The 21,855-nt window shown below is 42.5% G+C and overlaps 1 protein-coding gene across 8 annotated transcripts in view; it reads right to left on the bottom strand.

The window, feature by feature from the left end:
• The window catches only part of NHSL1 (NHS like 1), a 324,553-nt gene that overhangs the window by 48,270 nt on the left and 254,428 nt on the right, over positions 1–21,855 (bottom strand). For 6 of the 8 annotated variants that reach the window (XM_021087407.1, XM_005659173.3, XM_005659175.3 and 3 more), the window contains one exon: positions 14,934–15,086. Coding sequence is in view for 6 of the 8 variants with exons in the window: in XM_005659173.3 (XP_005659230.1) it covers positions 14,934–15,086 (153 nt within the window). In the remaining 2 variants the exon portion in view is untranslated. Of the gene's footprint in view, positions 1–14,933; positions 15,087–19,289; positions 21,612–21,855 lie in introns of those variants that run through there. The other 2 variants (XM_005659176.3, XM_021087398.1) reach the window with 1 other exon arrangement.

Raw genomic sequence — 21,855 nt, 5'->3', positions numbered from 1 at the left:
AGAATGTCCTACGATGAGCCACAGTCTAAAAAACTTTCTTTTCAGATCAGTGATTTTTAAATCACTGACACTTAATAAATGCATTATTTTCTAAACTGAAAGCCCTTGGCCATCATTACTTGATTTGTGTTTAAAATATGTCTATGGAGAGTTCCCGTCATGGCTCAGTGGTTAACGAATCCGACTAGGAACCATGAGGTTGCGGGCTCGATCCCTGGCCTTGCTCAGTGGGTTAAGGATCCGGCATTGCTGTGAGCTGTGCTGTAGGTCACAGACATGGCTTGGATCCCACATTGCTGCTCCGATTAGACCCCTAGCCTGGGAACCTCCATATGCCGCAGGAGCGGCCCTCAAAAAAAAAAGACAGAAAATAAATAAATAAATAAAATATATCTACGGGAATTGAAGGAAAGCAAATATTATACCTCTCTCATGGTATAATTGAGTTTTCAAGTAACCAGCACATAGTAAAACTTACTGCACTTAAATATTACGCTTTGTAAACATTAGGGAACTTATTATCATAATGAAAATCAAACTAAAAATGCATTTTAAAATAGAAAGGATTTACCTTCTAGTACATTAACATTTTAGATTTGGCAGTCCTGAACCAGGGAAAGAAATCATACTGATACTGCAGTAAAGATTCTGCCTGGAGTTCCCTGGCTCAGTAGGTTAAGAATCTGGCATTGTCACTGCTATAGCTCTAGTTACAGCTGTGGCGTAGGTTTAACCCCTGGCCCAGGAACTTCTGCGTGCCATGGGTGCAGGAAAAAAAAAAAAAAAAAAGATTCTGCCTTGCCAATGATGTATATTGGACTTTCTAAAATTACATTTAGATTTTTCCATAAATTCTTCAAAACAGCTGTACTTCAATCTATTTAAGTTGTATTCAAGAATCAACAAATTAGAATATTATAAAGAGACTATAAATGGTCAAATGGGAGTTCTCTGTGGCTCAGTGGGTTAAGAAACTGACACTGTTTCTCTGAGAATTTGGGTTTGATTCTTGGGACTTGCTCAGTGGGTTAAGGATGTGTGGTAAATCTTGCAGATGCAGCTCAGATCCTTTGTTGCCATGGCTGTGGCATAGGCTGGCAGCTGCAGCTCTGATTCGACCCCCAGCCAGGGAACTCTCATGTGCCGCAGGTAAGGCCATAAAAAGGAAAAAAAGAAAAAGAAAAAAAAAGGTCAAAACATTTTAAGTTAGTTACCTGCAGCATATCAAGTGAGTTGAAAAGCTGTGTTAAAGACATCATGGATTTAATACTGATATTTTCAATGGATATTGCCCTAGATAATCTGATAGCAATTTTAAATAACAGATTCCAAATAAATATGCCCTTTTGGTTTAGTATTACATTAATGAGTCATTCCTTTCTCCTCTTTCCTCTTAAGAGTAAGAGTTTTGTTTTTTTGTTTCATTTTGATTTGTTTTTGGCTTTTTTGGCCACACCTCAGGCATGCAGAAGTTCCTGGGCTAGGGATCAAACTCTCACCACAGCAGTGACCTGAGCCAGTGCACTGACAATGCTGGATCCTTAACCCTCTGAGCCAGAAGAGAACCCTAAGAGTTTGTATGTAGTTAATACATGAATACTTACAATGATATAAAAGCATATTATATATGAAGGATTAAATACAAATTTATCTTCCTATAAATTCATATTTAAGTCCATAAGACAACTTCTTAATCAATCATCATGTCAATGATACTTTGCATCCATAGTACCATAAAATACAAAAGGATAAGGAGAAAATATACAGCTTTAATGATTGAGTCCAATCTCTCTAATAGTTCTTAAAGTCAGTATTTCCTCTCTTCATGGTTCAAATAAGACAAAATGTTCTGGGTGCTAGAGTATAACTTGTTTAACTGCAGGTAAGAGACAGAGGGTCAATCAGAAAACATGCCAACAATCACCCACGTTTAAAGGAAAAGGAAGCTTCTTGGAAGGGGAGGAGGTCAGTTTGTTGGAGTAACCTTCTACTAACAGCAGGGGCATGAATGGTGGCAGCAGTCAAGAGCTCAGACTGTGTATTCGAATCTGAGCCAGCAAAGAATGAGCTAGTAAGGCAGCAGAGATGCATCTCAACTCTCAAGGTGCTTACAGTTTAACTGACTGATAAACAAGTTAACATGACAATTTGTGGGGTAGTGGTTCTCCCATTTAAGGGGCATCAGAAGCCCCTGGGGGCTTGTTAATCACATGCCTGGGCCCACTGGGGGTGGGGAGGGGTGCTGATCCAGGGGGTATGGAGTGGAGCCTAAGAACTTTCACATCTAGAAAGCTCCCAGGGGATACTCCTGCTGCTGGTCTGGAAGCTACACTAAGAGAAAACTGTTTCAAAGGAAAGGTAAGGAGCCACAGAGAAGCAGAAACAAAATTACAGGTGATTGACGTGAATCCATTAATCCATTTGGGGCGGGACTGAAAGGAAGAGTCCTGCACCAAGAGGAGGGAAAGCTGAGGCTCCTGGAGAAGGAAAGAGAATTTCCATAGTTTGAGGTTTCCTACATATTGCAAGTGAGAAACGATAAAAGACCCAAGGGGAAAAGAGGGTTAAGCTGGTTTCTTGTATTACATCACAAATGATCCACATTTACCAACAGAGTAATTTGAGAAGAAACCAGGAAACAAAGGACAAAGAAGACTTCAGCTGGTAAGACCCCCGGCTCTGCGGAAGGTGGAGAATACTCTATCTGCTCCCTACTTTTGGTTCCTGAAGAATACTGTTGTGCTTCAGAACGAGCGTTAAGTTTGCTGTCCAAGTACTGTACATGTCAGGATTCCCTTAAAATGCTTGGAGGGTTCTTGCTTTTATTGTAACGAGCCCCACTTTCAGCTCAGCTCGGAAGAAAGCTTCCTGATTCAGGCTGCTTCCACCTCTTCCCAGGTTCCTGTGGTCATCGCCACCCAGTATCATGCTTCACCCCTGATCCCTCTAACTGTGAACTTTCAACACGGAACCAGGCTGAACCCTTTAAAAACTATGAGTCAGGTTATGTCACTCCTGAGCTCAATTCTCTCCCGTGGCTTCCCAGGCTCTGAGGGCAAAACGCCAATGTCCTTGTAAGGGTGTCTAAACTGGACATGATTTACCCAGTGTGGGTAGCCAGCAGGGGCTCAGAGAGCTCATGAAATCAGTACTTGCAAGGGTGCTGTGATTACAGGACAGAGGGCCAGCCCTGTCCCTCATCCAGGTGCATTTTATCCTTGACCACATTTTCTATCTTAATTAGCCCAAGGCATGTCACCTGCCTCCCTAGCTTGTATATGAGCCATGTCATCAGTGTTTATTAAACACAACTGAGGGGTATGAGCTGGCGCCAACATCAACACAGAATTTAATGAGGGGGAGTCAATCTCTTAGTTCAAGAAATAAGAAGACGAGTGTATCAGGCTATTCAATCCAAGAAAACTGGTCTCAGTAGAACTTCAAGAACATGGACCAAATCCAGCATTAAAAAACTAACTGCATCTTGGGCAATTCCCAAAAGATGTCCAGTCAGATAGAACAGATGTCACAGCAGACCTTCATCTTTCAGAGACAGCTTCCAGAAGAGTTTGGGGAAGGAATAAGATGGAAGAAAGATGGTGAGGAAGCCTGCCTTTGAAGGATGGGTTTTGCCAAAGAAGAGGGAAAAATGGCAAAGCTGACTGCTGAATTCATATGTCCAGAACGTGTCTTAGCACTATTCCAAACGACCTCTCATATAAATCTGCTTAGTGTGTTTGGGGACATGAAGTGGTCAGGACGGGGAAGGTGGAATACCAGGAGAGAAAATACACCATTACTTGTGTCATCAGCTTCAGCCACACAGGAAATGAATCTAACATATTACAAGGCACTGAAAAGAGTCTTTTCCCTCCGTATCCTGGGACCAGTAGCCCTCACTGATGTTAAACTCCATGGGCAATTTACACAGAAGGGCAGAAAAAAAAAAAAAAAAAAGCCCTTCTCATTGATAGTCTCCCTCTATAGTTAATTCCTATTAGAGTGGAATAAAAACATTTAGGAATTTAATATTAAAATTTATACCACTGGATAGAACTGTTAGGTTTATTTTTCATTGCAAACCATAGAAAGAACTATTCTTCAAATGTTATCTGTCATGGCAGAGAAACCTTTTTTTTTCCTCTTTTTTTTCTTTTTCTTTTTAGTGCCGCGTCTGCGGCATATGGAAGTCCCCAGGCTGGGATTCTAATCAGAGCTGCAGCTGCAGGCCTATGCCATAGCCATAGCCACAGCCACACCAGATCAGATAGGAGCAGCATCTGTGACTTGTGCCCCGGCCCGGGCCCATGCTGGCTCCTTAACCCATTGAGCCACAATGGGAAATCCAGAAAACTGCTTTTTAACATTTCTTCTCTTCTCAGACCCAAATTCATTTAAGGAGACTTGAAGAACTACATCTGCTTTAAATTACAGTGAAAGCTTTTGGATACCCAGACTTAACATGAGGGGGCTGTGAGTTTGCACTGTCTATGCAAGCACCACCAGAGCCCAGCCAGACTGGAGGTGATTTCATCTCACTTCAGAAGGGAAAAGCCCATCACCCACAGTCTCGGAGCATCACCAAGGTTCCTCCATATCAGATAGCCGGCAAAGATTCTAAACCACCACCAGGGACTCCAGGTGTACAGGGAATGATAACAGACCTTATCCAGAGTATCTTCAATGTAGCATTTTTAGGCTGCACTGGGCATATTAAGGCAACCACTCAAGTTACTTTATCAGGAATTAAAATGGAATCGCTGAAACAGCAGAATGGCCATGGACACAAAAATAAAACAAAAAGCCTTTTGTTTAAATGATCCACAGGGCTTTGTTAAGACCTGGATCATTTGAATGACTCTTTGCTTTTCTATCTTTTGTGTGTTGCTTACCATTTACAAAGGGGAGGGGGGGACATGTCTCTTTTACCTGCAGAAAAAGAAATGCTGGTTCCCTTTTCTGGCTCTTGCACCTGACTGTCCTCTCACAGGTTACCCACCCTTTCAGGGCTACCACACGCAGAGTACTTAGTATTATAAAACATTTTGTGCAGCATCAAATCCAACAAGTTAAACTGCCCTTTTTGGTATATATCATTCCATTGTATTAATTCCTTGTTTTTGTCTTTGCTCTTCTCTTTTCTCAATGGAGAATTTAATCCATTGTTTTATCAAGTTGGGCAACTTACCTTAAGGACAAAAATTCCAAAAGAAGTCTAATGAAATACCAAACATGAAAAAAAAAGTCTTTTATAACATTACCGTTTGCCTTTGAAAAGTCAGCCTAATTAAATTCATAAGCACTGAACAGGAGAACTCCAAATGAAGGCATCCTTCTCACCAAAGAATTAACAACATAGTGGGGGCCACACGTCTATCAAGACTTCCTAATGAACACCTTTAATGTTTTCTTTTTGCTCCATTTATTTATTTTTTATTTATTATTATTTTTTTGTCTTTTGTCTTTTTAGGGCTGCACCCGTGGCACATGGAGGTTCCCAGGCTAGGGGTCTAATCAGAGCTACAGCTGCCAGCCTACGCTAGAGCCACAGCAACACCAGATCTGAGCCACGTCTGTGACCTACACCACAACTCATGGCAACACCAGATCCTTAACCCATGGAGCGAGGCCAGGGATCAAACCCGCATCCTCACAGACACTATGTTGGGTTCTTAAGCTGCTAAGCCACAACGGGAACTCCTGCACCCATGTTTTAAGTGGCTCTAGTTTTTAAAACTACTTCTAGGAGTTCCCGTCGTGGCGCAGTGGTTAACGAATCCTACTAGGAACCATGAGGTTGCGGGTTCGATCCCTGCCCTTGCTTAGTGGGTTAACGATCCGGCGTTGCCGTGAGCTGTGGTGTAGGTCGCAGATGCGGCTCGGATCCAGTGTTGCTATGGCTCTGGCGTAGGCTGGCAGCTACAGCTCCAATTGGACCCCTAGCCTGGGAAACTCCATATGCCGCGGGAGCGGCCCAAGAAATAGCAAAAAGACCAAAAAAAAAAAAAAAAAAAACTACTTCTAGCTGCTGCCACCTCAAAATACTGTCCTTTTTCTCTGCCTTGTTGACATCATTTACTCTATTTCTTCAAAAAAAAAAAAAATTACTTGTATTATTTTTCTGCTTATGAAAGTAATTCTTATGAAATCTGGCTTCTTAAATCCAAAGACCTCCTTGAAACTGCACTTTTGTTGGTCACCAATGACCACTGACCACGTCAGGAGCCTTTCTTCCAACTGCCCATCCCGGCTCCCCATGAAGACTGCCTGCCTCCGTTTACTCTCTTCTTCCCCAGCTTCTCTTTTCCTGACTTCTCTGTTCCTGGCCCCTGAAATTGAGGAGATTTCCAGGCTCCAGCTTCCCCGCTCCTCTCCCTGCGCACTCCAGCTCCAATCGCCTCAGCCCCATCTCCTCACCAGTTATTCCCTGGCTGTGAGTGATCTTCCTTGTGAGTTCAAGATGACTTTTCCAGGACAAGCCGTATTTACAGTCTCACATGTTTTCTTACAAATGACAAGAAAACGTCCTGCTCCAAGGGTCCTGCTGCCAGGTGGGGGGATAAATGTGTGAACCCAATTACACAGCGTGTCATAAGCAGTTTAAAGGAGGGGTGGCAGACTCTGTGCGGCTATGTGCAAAAGCGGCTATGAGATGCCCAGGTCTGTGCTGAGGAGCCCAGGAAAGCCTTGTGGAAACCCGGGCATCCACCAGATGACCCTGACAAGGGGAACAGGAGTTGGCAGGGTGTGAGGGAGTGCAGTTTAGAAGGGAGAGGAAGTGGACTGGGCCACGCAGTGGAGAGAAAGGGAAGGCAAGACAAGCCAGCATTCCAGTGGAAGGACTTTATCCTTACCTGTGAAAGTGCAAGATAAAGAATTTGGGTGGAGGAGAAGCATGAGGGAGAAATTGGCAGGTGAGGCTGGACTTACAGGGGTGAGATCAGGAAGGTTCTCAGATGCTAAGAAGGGTAAGGTTTTATACTGTTGGTGATAGGAAGCCAGTAAAGATTTTTTAATGAATGAGAGGCATGATCAGATTTATGTTTTAAAGACAACACCCAGGGACAAGGGTGAGGCTCCATGATAGCACCTTTATCAGCCCTGTGAGTTATTCATACACTTGTCTCTCTGACTAGGTTTAAACCAGGAAAGCCACCATGTCATTTCTCTCTGATGCTGCGGCAACACCCAGCCCAGTGCCTCACTTGCTGGATGTGCTTAAGAAATTCTTCTGTCAACACAAATTTAGATTTTAGGCAATTCGGTTTGTCAGGACTTGTTTTCAGCCATAAATTATATCTTTGTGTTAATAATCTTCACACATTTCACCCTTAAACAGGCCAATCAGAATTTTGGAGCATCGGAGTTCCCATCGTGGCACAGCGGAAACGAATCCAACATGGAACCATGAGGTTGCGGGTTCGATCCCTGGCCTCGCTCAGTGGGTTAAGGATCCGGTGTTGCTGTGAGCTGTGGTGTAGGTTGTAGACGTGGCTCGGATCTGGCATTGCTGGTGTAGGCTGGCGGCTACAGCTCCAATTAGACCCCTAGCCTGGGAACCTCCATGTGCCTCGAGTACGGCCCTAAAAAGACAAAAAAAAAAAAAAAAACAAAAGAATTTTGGAGCTTAGAAAGGAACTTAGAGATCAAAATTTTTTTACAGAGGGGGAAGGCAAGCACAAAAATGGGATATGACTGTCTAGTGTCTCACAGGCTACTGAAAGCACTGGAAGTAGAATTCTGGTCTCCCATCTCATTTTTCAGAATGGTTAATGACCAGAGAACAAGAGGTCAAGGCTGCTGCGGTTTAGGAAAGATGAGATAATTACATATCCTACCTCTGCTCAGCGGCTCTTCCAAAGTAACAAACCACCCCTCCCCACAGCCCTCAATTCTATGCCTACTCTTGCTTAAACTAGAAAATAAGGGAGTTGCCATTGTGGCTCAGCGGTAATGAACCCTACTGGTACCATGAGGACACGGGTTCCATCTCTGGCCTCACTCAGAGCTGTGGTGTAGGTCACAGACGCATCTCAGATCCCATGTTGCTGTGTCTGTGGGGTAGGCCGGCAGCTGCAGCTCCAATTCGACCTCTAGCCTGAGAACTTCCATATGCCGCTGGTGTGGCCCTAAAAAGACGAGAAAAAAGAAAGGAAGTTAAGAAGGATATGAGTATGTGTATAATTCAATCACTTTGTTGTACAGCAGAAACTATCACAACATTGTAAATCCACTATACTTCAACAAAACTTAAAAAAATGAAAAATAAGTTAAAATTCTCTAAGAATAAGTCTAAGTAATTTAATGTTCCTTACTTATAAAAAAATTAAAGATAAACTTTCTGGACTTTTTTAAGTCCACGGAGGTACAACTGACCTATGAGAGCCCTAAAAATACACACTAAATGCTGTTAGGATGAAACGACGGCTACAGATTTTCATCATTCATGATATCTCATGATGAAGCTTTCTTTCTTTATTTCTCTTAAACACGAATTTTAGTGAAATCAGGGATAAGTAGAGAGGTCTTCATGAGCAACAAGGAAGCCATTAATTTTAGGCATCCATGAGCTATTTTGCATTTCCCGAGTTAACCTACTGGCGAAACCAAATCTGCCTTGAGCCTTTGGATTCCCAGAGTGAGGCCTGTCCCAGGGACCTTTCTGGAAGTTGAGGGCAGCTGAGAAGGCATGAGAGAGAGGGCCTGGGATGATGTGAGATCAAAACAGGCCAGCATGGACTGGGCAAGAAACCCGATTTGGAGTCTTGGCAGAGCCATATATAAGCGGCAAAGTAGCCGTTAACTAATCACTTAACTCTGACAGGCCCGGTTTACTTATAGCTACTAAATGAAAAGGGAATTCCTTTTTTTTTTTTTTTTTTCCCTGTCTTTTTGCTTTTTCCAGGGCCACTCCTACGGCATATGGAGGTTCCCAGGCTAGGGGTCTAATCAGAGCTGTAGCCACTGGCCTAGGCCAGAGCCACAGCAACTCGGGATCCCAGCCGTGTCTATGACCTACACCACAGCTCACGGCAACGCCGGATCCTTAACTCACTGAGCAAGGCCAAGGATCAAAACCGCAACCTCATGGTTCCTAGTCGGATTCGTTAACCATTCGTTAACCATTGAGCCATGACAGGAACTCCTGAAAAGGGAAATTCTTAACCAGTGGACTAGGAAGGGCCCTCTGGCTCAGCATCCTGGGCAGCTTTCAGAGATCGATGGGGAGTAGGGCCAAAGGCATCTTGCTCATGTGGATGAAATGAACCCCAGTGTCAAATGTCTGTGGCTGTTACTGTCATCTGACGAGTCCCCTTGTTCTGTTCCTCTCTCCCTCTTCCCCACTGCATATCCCTGGAGCATAATGGCCAGGAGGGAAAAGTGCCAGCTAAAGCATGACAGCCATTTGGAAACCAAGGGCTGAAAATTCTATCTGTATTCCATTGCACTTAAATCGAAATGCACCCTGTGGAGTTCCCGTCGTGGTTCAGTCGTTAACGACCCCGACCAGTATCCATGAGGATTCGGGTTCAATTCCTGGCCTCGCTCAGTGGATTAAGGATGCAGTGTTGCCATGGGCTGTGGTGTAGGTGGCAGACGTGGTTCGGAGCTGGTGTTGCTGTGGCTGTGGTGTAGGCCGGCGGCTGCAGCTCCAATTCCACCCCTAGCTTGGGAGCCTCCATGTGCTGCGGATGTGGCCCTAAAAAAAAAAAAAAAAAAAAACAGAAATAGGGTTAACGATCCGGCGTTGCCGTGAGCTGTGGTGTAGGTTGCAGACGCAGCTCGGATCCCGAGTTGCTGTGGCTCTGGCGTAGGCCAGCAGCTACAGCTCCGATTCGACCCCTAGCCTGGGAACCTCCATATGCCGCGGGAGCAGCCCAAGAAATGGCAAAAAGGCAAAAAAAAAAAAGGAAATAGACATTATAATCTTCATTTTATGGGTGAGAAAACAAGTTCAATGTTAAAGAAACGAACTCAAAATTAAATTATATATTCCTGGTGCACAATAAAGATACGGACCTAGGTATGACCCATGCACATTTTATGAAATCTGCACTTTTTCTATTAGAAAGCAAGCACAAAAAGTTTCTGGAGTTTAGGTCATAGTCTGTTTTTTGATCAAGGTAATAGCTTACAAAGATTTTTGATTTATTAAACTGTACGTGTTTAATGTATTTGTCTGTGTTCTATGTCTTAGTTTTAAAAAGTGACAGATGTCTCTCTTGAGGTGGCGATCAGATGTATTGTTGAGAGAGAGAGAGGGAGAGAGAGGTCTCAGCCAGCATCCCCAAGGCCATGCTTAGAAAGGCATCTTCCAGACAGTCCTGTGCAAAGTGCCACAGGACCCCTGAGCGGAGAATCCAGAGCTGAACCAATGCAGACGGATGGCACCACCAAGCCCCCGAACCAAATCCAGAGAGACCCCACAGCCTTTCCCAGAACAGACTTATGTGTCCAAGTCAAAATGGAACTAGCAGGTGGTTTCTCGACAATGAAAGGTAGACACGGCAACACTTAGACCAAGTCTGTGTGTCAAGAACTGTCAGAGGAGCCTGGCTGCAACTACTTGGAGACCATGTCCTTAATTTTAAGGAAGGTATACCATTTTTTAATGTGAAACAGGTTGGCCTGCCCCTCCCGCCATCACCACACACACTTGCTTTAACTCACTTGGTACAGTCATTTTCCTCAGTCCCTACCCCTCCAGACACAATCAACATAACCTCCGACACTGGAACTGACACAGGCCAGATCTACCATTCCTCCCTGTGCTCTCACTTCTAATTTTAGAGCCACTGAGTGGGCCAACCTGCCAGAATACGTTTCTTCAGGAAAGAGCTGTGACTAGACAACATTTCTGATACCAGCAACAACTGTTCTGTGAACTATCGGGCTGGAGTACACAGATGCAGTGACCAAACTGCCTGTTAAACACACTGTGAGAAATTGTTTCTCTCTCTCCCAATTTGGGCTTTTAGAGGATGAAGCCTTCAAAATAACGTCTTTGTTCTAGCCTTTAATCATCTTATGATTGCTGAAGGAGGCCTCCAGGTTGTAAAGAAGTAAAATCTGAAGCTTTCACTGCGTCCAAGCAAGCCCAACCTACCCTTCAAATCCTCTCTTCCCACAGAACTGTGGCCCTTTTAATATAGTTGAAAACTATCCAGATAAAAATTTAGCGAGATAAAGGTTACTCATCATCACAACTAACTGTGAAGTTCATGAAGGGTCCAAACAACTAGGGAGATTACAAGGGCACAATTCTTTGGCAAGGTGGGTAAAAAGCTGAGTGAGGTGTTCCCTTGTGGTACAGCAGGTTAAGGACCTGGCCTTCACTGCAGCAGCTCAGGTCACTGCTGTGGCATGAGTTTGATCCCTGACCCAGGACCTTCCACTTGCTGCAGCCACGGAAAAGGGGAAAAAAAAAAAAAAGAATTCTTTATGGAGAATGGGATCTATCTTCAGAAATTCACTATTTATTACAGACCAGATGTCTTGTTGATCCAAACATCAAAATACCCTAATACTCTTTTTAAATCTCAGTACCTATTTGTATTGTTGCTAGCATAAATCATTCCCTAAATCTCCAGTAACTGAATAAATCAATAGGACCAAATCATTTGATCTAAGAGAAAATTCTATCAAATTCTCCAGGAGTTCCCCTTGTGGCTCAGTGGGTTAAGAACTTGACACAGTGTCTTCTAGGATGTGGGTTCAATCCCTGGCCTCGATCAGTGGGTTAAGGATCCAGCATTGCCACAAGCTGTGGCGTAGTTGCAGATGTGGCTCGGATCTGGTGTTGCTATGGCTGTGGTGTAGGCTGGCAGTAGCAGCTCCAATTCGACCCCTAGCCTGGAAACTTCCATATGCCACAAGTGCTGCCCTTAAAAAACAAACAAACAAAAAGTTCCCCGGAGACTAGCCACAACAACAAATACAAACGATCTCTGCTTTATGCGGACCAGAATGGAAGCCGCCTGCTCTAGGCACTGCACAGGCCATCTGAAACACTATGAAAGCCCATCTCCTCTCCATTGGGGAACAAGAGGGTGGGGGTCTCCCAGTGCTTTTCTGGCTGCCTGCCCCCCGCCCCATGTGCGCAGTGTACCTCCGTTACTACTTTGTTTACTTCTGCCTTGTGTCAGTTCTTTAAAGGTGGGGACCCACAACTTCTTGTCTATTCATCTAAAGGTTCCTGGCATAGCACAGAATTGATTCTCAAGTATGGATTAGGTTGTATCTATTATCCACCTTTATGTAACTAAAGCTTAGCTTTTTCATAAAAACATTTTCAGTAAACCCATGCCTTCCTCAACCATTCTACTGACCAGTAAGCATTTCTGTATTACTTCAACGTGAGCAAATATTCACAACACTTGATTATTAATTTACTGGTACCCACTGTACCATTTCCCTCTGTATTTTACGATCTTCCAAAGGGGAACTGGGCTCCCCACAAAACCTGACAGAACAGTTCAGACAATGAGCATTTAATGATCATGAAGAAGCACCAACATGTTTCACATAAAAAGATAGTATTTCTTCCTTTCAAACTATAGACAAGGAAGGTCACAGTAAGAATAAAAAGAGGAACAAAATGGATTACTCATTATGAATAATGACATACCTTTCTATATTTTTAACCAAAGGATGTTGAGGTCACATTAACTTAGGCTGATAATCTTATATAACATCATACTTTAATCCTGCCATATTCAGGGACTGGATTTTTTTCTTTTTTCCATCTTCACTGATAATGAGGCAGTCAATTCTTTGCACTCAGGCTGTGTTTATTTCAGGTTGCTACCATGATGTAGGGGAAGTGGTATGTGAAGTTCTGTACATGTGATTAAAAGTAAATAAATGGAGAACAAAAGAACTCAGATGTTCTTTCTCAACCACTGTTCTTCAAATAATCAGTTATCTAAATGGGCACATTTAAACCCAGCCTTTAAAAGTTGAGCTCTAAGAATTTTCCAAACTTATTAATTTTATTGCTAGTAAATCCCTTCAATGAACCATTACAGAGCATTTAAGCATTCACCAAAGTATTTCCCTTTTCAAAATGAAATCTAAGTGTAGGCAAAGGCAGTGGTGATGATATTTCATAGGTATCTACTGAAGAGCCCCAAAGAAAATGAATTCAGAAAAATCTATATACAGATGTTCAGTGTTCTAAGGGAGGAAAAGAGAAGCTCAGATCTGGTACCTGAAAATACATGAAAGAGGTCGTGAACCTGGAGAGTGATCAACAAATGCTGGGCCTGAATATTCAAACTCACACATACCTTCCGAAAGCTTCCTCTACAAGCCAGACCATGCAGTGCTCTGTCTTCAGAAATGTTAACAATGGCACTGCCTCAGGGGTTTGTCCTGGGAACCATGCCATTTAATATTCTTATTCTTTGGTGGAGGAAGGTGAGCTCCAAGTAGAGAAGCTCTCAAGTTTTACTAAAGACAAATTGCTAGGAACCGAAGGGATCTACAAGAATATTTGGTTAGATTTAGGGACATGATGAAGGCAACAAAGGTCAAAGGTTGACTACAAGGCCATACAGAAGAGCCCAACTAATGTGATTCTTCTCATTTAAGCTTCCTGTCATTAAATGCATAGGTTACTCAAGCTAAATGGAAAAGGGAGCGCAAAAATGTCCTGGTTGCCAAACAGTGCAATACCAAGACTATAAGATATAGAAGCCATAAGATACATATGAGATCAAAGTCTTACTATAAAAGATTAAAAGAAGAAAAAACAGGGTTATGATCAAAAATGTTTGTATAGTTCTGTTCAGAATACGTGAGTCTACTCATAGCTCTTCCTTCTCTCTCTAACCAGAGATTATCTGTTTTCTTTAATTCTAATAGAGCAATTTTTGGCACCTCTCAAGTATCTTTCACATTGTGATCTGCACTCTAGGTATAAGTATATATTCCTCAAGAGCTGAGATCCTGCTTGTGCATTCTGCATTTCTACCAGAATAGCAGATTTCTAACAAATGGCTATGAAAGGCAGCAGTTAAGAACATAAGCTCCACAGCCTGAGATGGTCCAGGTTTAAATCTTGGTTCTTCCACTAAGACTGAGATCTTAGGCAAGTGTCTAACATCTGTGTCTCTGTGTTTTCATCTGTAAAACTAGAACAGTAATGGTTTGCAGTAGGATTATCGTCAAGATGAAATGACGTTCAGATGTGCACTGGTGTAGGACAGGACTTGATATACAGCTAAGTGTTTAATAAATGTTAGCTAGTAATCATAATAGACATAGTAACAGTATGTTAATAAGTGAATTACTTAACAGATGACTGATATACAAGTAAAAACTATCATAAAAATTAGAGGGGGGAGTTCTCTTCATGGCCCAGCACAAAAGAACCTGACTGGTATCCATGAGGATGTGAGTTTGATCCCTGTCCTTGCTCAGGGGGTTAAGGATCCAGCATTGCCATGAGCTGTGGTGTAGGTCGAAGACATGGCTCAGATCTAGTGTTGCTGTGGCTCTGGTATAGGCTGGCAGCTGTAGCTCCGAGTTGATCCCTAGCCCGGGAACTTCCATATGCCTCAGATTCGGCTCTAAAAAGCAAACAAGCAAATAAATAAATAAAATTATAAAGGCAATGGCACAATCTCCCATATCAGCAGAGGTTTATTTGGACTCAGTTAGAACTGGTGGTTTAAAAATGCTAAAGGGTTTCTAACTCTGAGTGTGCTCTTTGAGGATAGGTTTGCATATCTGTAAATAGGCAGCTGTCTACAGAGACCAGAACATAGTAGGTACGTATGAGGTCATGAGTATTCGTGATATCTCATAAAGACACAGTATACTATACGTTCACTATACATGGTCTTCTGTTCAAAGAGCAACCAAATCTGTGCTTTCAATTCTAACAGTCAGTAATCCAAGAACATCAAGCTTGCAGGGCACCATCTTACCCCGCAAAACTGATTTGAGGTTGAGCTTGGCTTGGCGGTGCAGGTCCTCTACGCAAGGGGGTCTCGTGGTGGGAAGGAATACATTCTCCTGCTGGTGCCAGGGGGCAGTGTAGTGGACCGTCCATCGGCTCTCCTCATCTAGGTTGGAAACAGCTATAGAAAGAAGAGAGAATACATTCAGATGTCAAATTAAATGTGCTCCCTCAAGATGGGTTCTTGGTACTAACACATCCATAGGTAAGGACCACCAAAGGAAAAATGGAGCAAATTCTAAATAAGATTCAACCTTAGACTGCAGGGGGTCCTTACCACTGTGGGTTGTGTTTGCTCAGTTAATTGCTTCCCAGCCCTTTAGGCTCCCCCTCTACGTCAATCTTAGAAAAAGATTGACAAAACTGATAAAGACCTCCAATTCCTGCTGAACTCAGCCATGACAAATATTTATTACACAACTGTACTAGGTCATTGCATTAGTAAATATTAGACCGTCAAAACAGAAACAAATTTGTACTAAGAAGTTGGGATCAATTCTTTCCCCTCTACAGCGTTATTTTAAAACATCACTGTTATAAACTCAATTAAATTTTAAAAAACTAAGCATAAACATTCAATATAATACATTTAAATAGTGTATCTAATTAAATTAGAAATCCATTTGTGCTACAAAATTTTCTCTGTATGTCTTGCTTTCATTGAATACTTTTATATTAAAATATTTTTAGAAATTCCAATGCAATTGACTTTTCCCAATATAGTCCAATTTAACTGGGTTTTCCCAACACAAAAGAGATGAGGATAGCAGAGGGGAAAATAATAGGTATGCTAAATCTCTAGATGATTTTCCTTTATCCTTCTAGGCCTTGGGATGGCTTTGCTATTTCATTTTTCCTGACAACACAACCTAAGACAGGGTACCAATGGATCCCCAAATGAAGCTGATGGCCCCAAACAAATTCATCAACTTTTTTTTCTTTTTTTTTTGTCTTTTTTGCCTTTTCTAGGGCCGCTTCCGCGGCATATGGAGGTTCCCAGGCCAGGGGTCGAATCGGAGCTGTAGCCGCCTGCCTATGCCAGAGCCATAGCCACCGGCCTAAGCCAGAGCCACAGCAACACTGGATCCGAGCCGCATCTGCGACCTACACTACAGCTCACGGCAACGCTGGATCGTTAACCCACTGAGCAAGGGCAGGGATCAAACCCGCAACCTCATGGTTCCTAGTTGGATTCGTTAACCACTGTGCCACAACAGGAACTCCATCAACAACTTTTTAATACTTTCTATATAACTGTGTAGAAGAGACTACAGAAGTTTAAGAGAAGGACATTGTGCTGAGGCATTTCCTGGGGGTGACAAGTCTAACACCTATACAACAGCAGACCCTGGAATTGTGAGTCCAGAGCAAGTCTTCTCCTAACTCTGACCAATGAGTACGGGCATACTCATTTCTACAGCATATGTCCCTGAAAATGAGACCAGAAAGTAGATTCTCAAAACAAAATAAATAGGAGTTCCCATTGTGGCCCAGCAGTAACAAGCCCAACCTGAGCCTTTTTCCCATGAGGGCGCAGGTTCGATTCCTTGCCTAGCTCAGTGGGTTAAGGATCCGGTGTTGCCTCAAGCTGCACTGTAGGTCACAGACACAGCCCAAATCTGGCATTGCTGTGGCTATGGTATAAGCCAGTGGCTGCAGCTCTGATTCAACCCCTAGCCTGGGAACTTCCATATGCTGCGGATGCAGCACTAAAATAAATAAATAAAAACATCAAAATAAAATGAAAAGGGATGCATGAACTACTGAACCTTTCTATTTGAACATGTTTATAATTAACTCAATGTACTGAATAGCACAGCTATAATGGCTGTTGTAAAGATCAAATGAACTAATGTATATAAAGTCTTAGCATATAAAATAGCTCATGTAAAAAATGGTTGCTGCAAGAGCAGTGAAATTATTTGAAAGGAGTCCCTGGCTTGAACCATTCGCTGAAGAGGAACTTGGCCTTTCTCAGAGCCCCTGTGAACCTGAGCCACCCCATATACCATGGGTGACGTCAGCCATCACCCATATTCTCTACAGCTACTGAGTCTACTACCCAGCCTTTAAATAATTCGTTTCTTTCTTTCTTCTTCTTCTTCTTTTTTTTTTAACAGTCACACCCATGGCTTAAGGAAGTCCCCAGGCTAGGGAGTGAACCCGAGGTCCAATCCTTTAACACACTAGGGGTGGGGATCAAACCGGTACCTTTCCAGCAACTGGAGCTGGTGTAGTCAGATTCTTAACCCACTGTGCCACAGCAGGAACTTCTTTTTTAAAAAAATTACATTTCTTAAATCATCTCACCTCCAGTTTTAAGATGAATTAGTACTAGGGATGTAATATACAACAAGATGAACACAATTAAAACTCTTCTATGAATATATAAGAGAGTAAATCCTGAGAATTCTCATCACAAGGAAAATTTTTTCTTTCATTTTGTATCTATATGAGATGATAAATGGTCACTGAACTTACTGTGAGAATCATCTCATGTTGTATGCAAGTCAAATCATTATGTGGTATACCTTAAATGTGTATAGTGCTGGAGTTGCCGTTGTGGCGCAGTGGTTAACGAATCCAACAAGGAACTGTGAGGTTGAGGGTTCGATCCCTGGCCTCGCTCAGTGGGTTAAGGATCCGGTGTTGCTTTGAGCTGTGGGGTAGGTCGCAGACACGGCTCGGATCTGGCGTGGCTGTGGCTGTGGTGTAGGCTGGTGGCTAGAGCTCCAATTAGACCCCTAGCCTGGGAACCCCATATGCCGCAGGAGCGGCCCTATAAAAGGCAAAAAGACAAACAAAAAACAAAAAGCAAAAAACTGTATACTGCTACACGTTAATTACATCTCAATAAAACCAGACAAAATTTTTAAAAATCATCCCACTTTCTCCATAAATTGCTATATGGGAAAATAAACATTGAGAACTAGACATTATGTTAAAAAACAGAAATGTCCTGTGTGCTTTCTGCTTTTAATGTTTGCTGAAAGCAGCATGTAAATTAGGCACCTGGCACTTCACACAACCTCTGTTGAACAAATGTTTTGCATTTGCATAGAAATATCAATCTTTTTTTCTGGCTGCACCCACGGCATTCGGAAGTTCCCAGGCTAAGGATGGACTTTGAGTCACAGCAGCGACCTGTGCCATGGCAGAGATACCGGGTCCTTAACTTGCTGAACCACCAGGAAACTCCTAATACTATCAACCTTAATATATAAAATCCACTGAGACCTGATTTAGCTCTTAGTTGTCTGAGAATCTTGTATAGAGTGGAATTCATCATACGTGCCCCCAAGAGTAACCTAGCTATAGGTAATTGCAATGTTTTGTGCTGATGTCCATTCATTTGAAAGACTGAATTACCATACTTTATAGTGGAAAATACTGAGAACTGAAACTGTACTATTTGTCAATCGTAATTCAAATCCAAGTAATAGTATCTGAGTCCGTGTAATCGCACCATCAGCCCCACCGCACAGCAACCAACTGGCTCCAAGGAAAGAACAGTTGTCCCTCCCCTGGTGTCTCTCACTCCTGCCAGGGCCGATGTTCAGTCTATCTCAAGGCAGCCTTCGACCAAGGGGAACTACAGAAATGAACCCAAGTGCTGTTCTTTCTCCAAAGCTTTTCTTACCAAAGCTTCTACCCATGGCACATTTATCCAGTTTAAATCCATGGATCCAAAAACAAACGTAAAATAAAATAAACCAACAACTGTGTAAAAACACAACTGCGTATTTATAAAAATTGTACTTTTCAAAGAATGAAGAAGCACCTGGATTACAGAAATTTAAGCCTATGGTAAGTACACAATGAAGCCACACCACGAAGTCTGTGTACTTTACCATGACTGATCCGTCTAGACAGTCTGTCCTTGAGCTCTTCCGTACTGAACAGAGAATGCCAAGGAGTTTTAGAGGATCATCTCCACCGAAAGTATGTGATGTGTTACACAGAGGCTCCCCATATATTTAGCCAAAGAATCAAAAAACCATACACTGTACAGCAGGGGAGACATAAATACAAGTTTTTGTCTTTTTTTAAAATCCCCCCTTCTTCAAAGGACCTCTCTTGAGAAGCACAAAAGAAGTAAATTTATCCAAAATCCCAACCGTAAATAAATAAGACATGCTAAAAATCACATAATTCTGCCCTAGAGTTACAAAAGTCTAAGGTATTTGAGCAACTCCTATAGAATGGAATTTTAACTCATGCCAATTACGCTGTTTCATACTCTTAATTCCGTCACTCAAAAGGAGGTAGGAGTACAGAAAACACACGCACACTCGCTAGAGTGGGGAGAAAAGAAACTACTTACTTTTCTTCTTAAAAAGTTTAATTAAAGACTTGATCTTTGTATTAATGAAGACCACCATTTCCAGGATTTCTACATAAGGCTCACAAATTTGAATCACGTTAAAAGTTCAGTCCCACAGGCAGGTGGCAAGCAGCATGCTTCTGCTCCAGAGTCTAACTTTCTTCCTCTGGTCCTGAATCCTTAGACATCTGCCCCGGCTGATGTAACTCTGAGGCTGAACTTATGGTCAGGGAGTTACAAGCCATTAACAGTTCTTGAACCTGAACAGCTCCCACAGAAACCTAATCTTTAAGATTAGGCTGAGAGCCGCCAGTGGCAGAAAGAGAGAGAAAGCCAATCACAGTTCTTATTTGCATGATAGCCACATCAGTCTTTCTGTCGTGGTGCTCAATTATTCAGTTTTCTCTCCAACAAATCAGAAGTTTCTCCTCTCCAGAGTCCACAAAAATGGTGCAGTTTTTCCTTTACAGAAGTTGGGGTGAAGCAAATGTGTCCCCTATTTTCACTGGGCCACCAGGAACATCCAGATCTTTTTACTGGAGCCGACAAATCTTAGAGCAAGTCTGTGTTGATTCTTTGACTCTCCAGTCAGGCATTTGAATTGATTTAAGGGGAAAAAAGAGCCAAACTATTGTTTCTCCGACCACGCCCCCAGGCTCTGCTCCCACACCAAAGGAACAAGTTTGCAAGCACTAAAACTTCACAATAGAATCTCCATGGTGCTGTAAATGATGACTCGGTTGCATTTTCGTGCAAATTAGTACGCCCTGTCTTCTCACCCAGTTTTTTTTTTTTTTTTTTCCCTTGCTGGTGATTGAGAATAACATTGTCGTTGTTCCAAAGGGTGATCTTGTTGGCATTTAGCTGCCACAACTTTCCCACACCGCCACCCCCCCCAAAAAAACCCTCAACTTTTCACACTCCAAAGGAGAAATTAGATAAAGTACCCTAATCATTTAAATCTATATTTTAAATCTAATTACCATCCAAGTGCCAGGTTATAAAAATTCCACATCAAACACCCTCCACCCCAAGGGAGAAGAGTCATTTGAAACAAACCTTATTTGAGTTTCTCTTTAATTTGAATATACTGTACCGAGCGCTGGTTCTTTTGCACATTTGCAATTAGCCACAGAGAACTGGGGAAACACAAACAAAGGAGAATCTACACTCCAGGATAAAGAGACAGGAACAAAAAGGAAAAGAACACAGATCAGGAAGTACTATGAAAAGGGACAAAGGAAAAGAATGCTCTCCACATCTCTCCCCATTCCACTTCATGGCAAAACAGTTTCTGAAACACGTTAGACAACCTTTTATTTCATAGCTTTGGGCCAGACTTACAACTGAATGGAAAAATGCAATAACCCACTAATTCAAAACATTTAGTTTATAACAAAAGCTCTTAGTCAAAGAATAAAGTTTATATAAGGGGCTCCCTCTAGGGAAAGCTTTGGAATGATCCTTCCTCAAATCATCATTCCCCCCTCCCCTTAATCTTATTTTTTAAACAACAAAAGCGGAAAAAAAAAAAAAGAAAAAAGAAAGAAAGAAAACAGATATATTATCCTGTCACCATACATATTATCACTGATTTCCAATTTGGGTTCTTTCGTCCCATCCATAGCTTTATTTAAAAGTAATTACATGGCCAGATGGCAAACGAGAAACAACTGAGGGTCTGAGTTAAATTGCACAGCTGCCGGAAACGAGTGTGCAAAGTTCCCCTTAGGAAAACACATTCATAAGCACGAGTGACCTTGCTCTACTTCAAGAGCTGCCCCTCACCCCACTGCACCTGAGACAGGTAGTAGTGGAGCAGTGCTTCTGCACAGAAACCCTCCCGTTCAATTCACAACCCACAGGTTTCTGAAGCTGAATGTCCCCAGGCATACGTCCAGGTGGACCGGGCGGAGAGTCTTTCCGGGTACAATAATGGCACTGGAACATGGATTCGTTCATTTACCTTTTGGTAAATACTGAGCACGTACTAAATGCCACTCACCTGAGATGCCCGCCCTCTTGCAGCTTACATTTTCTGATAGTAAACTATAATTGTATGGTATATTAGAAGGTGATAAATACAGTGACAAAAGAAAAAGCTAGACAGGATAAAAAGGGCTTTGGGGGTGGCAAGGCGGCCAGGTTGTAGAATTAAACAGGAGTCAGGGTAGAGTTCATTTTAAAAAGGCGAGCTTTGTGTCAAAACTTGAAGGAGGCGGTGGCAATAAAACCGTCTGTACACGGGAGTTCCCGTTGTGGTGCAGCGGAAATGAACGCGACTAGCATCCATGAAGATGTGGGTTCGATCCCTAGCCTTACTCAGTGGGTTAAGGATCCAGCATTCCCGTGCGCGGCAGTGTAAGTCACAGACAAGACTCAGATCCTGTGTTGCTTCGGTGTATGCCGGCAGCAGTAGCTTCAATTTGACCCCTAACTGGGAACTTCCACATGCTGCAGGTGCAGACCTAAATAACAAAACAAAACCAAAGGAAAAAAAAAACTCATATGTAAATCACTATTCATTAAAAGTACCATGAAATATTACGAAGAAAAATATGCTCTA

The sequence above is a fragment of the Sus scrofa genome, chromosome 1 (genome assembly GCF_000003025.6).
Source record: "Sus scrofa isolate TJ Tabasco breed Duroc chromosome 1, Sscrofa11.1, whole genome shotgun sequence".
Lineage (NCBI taxonomy): Eukaryota > Metazoa > Chordata > Mammalia > Artiodactyla > Suidae > Sus > Sus scrofa.
Note: the sequence above shows the minus strand (reverse complement) of the source record. Positions and strands in the feature narration are given on the sequence as shown.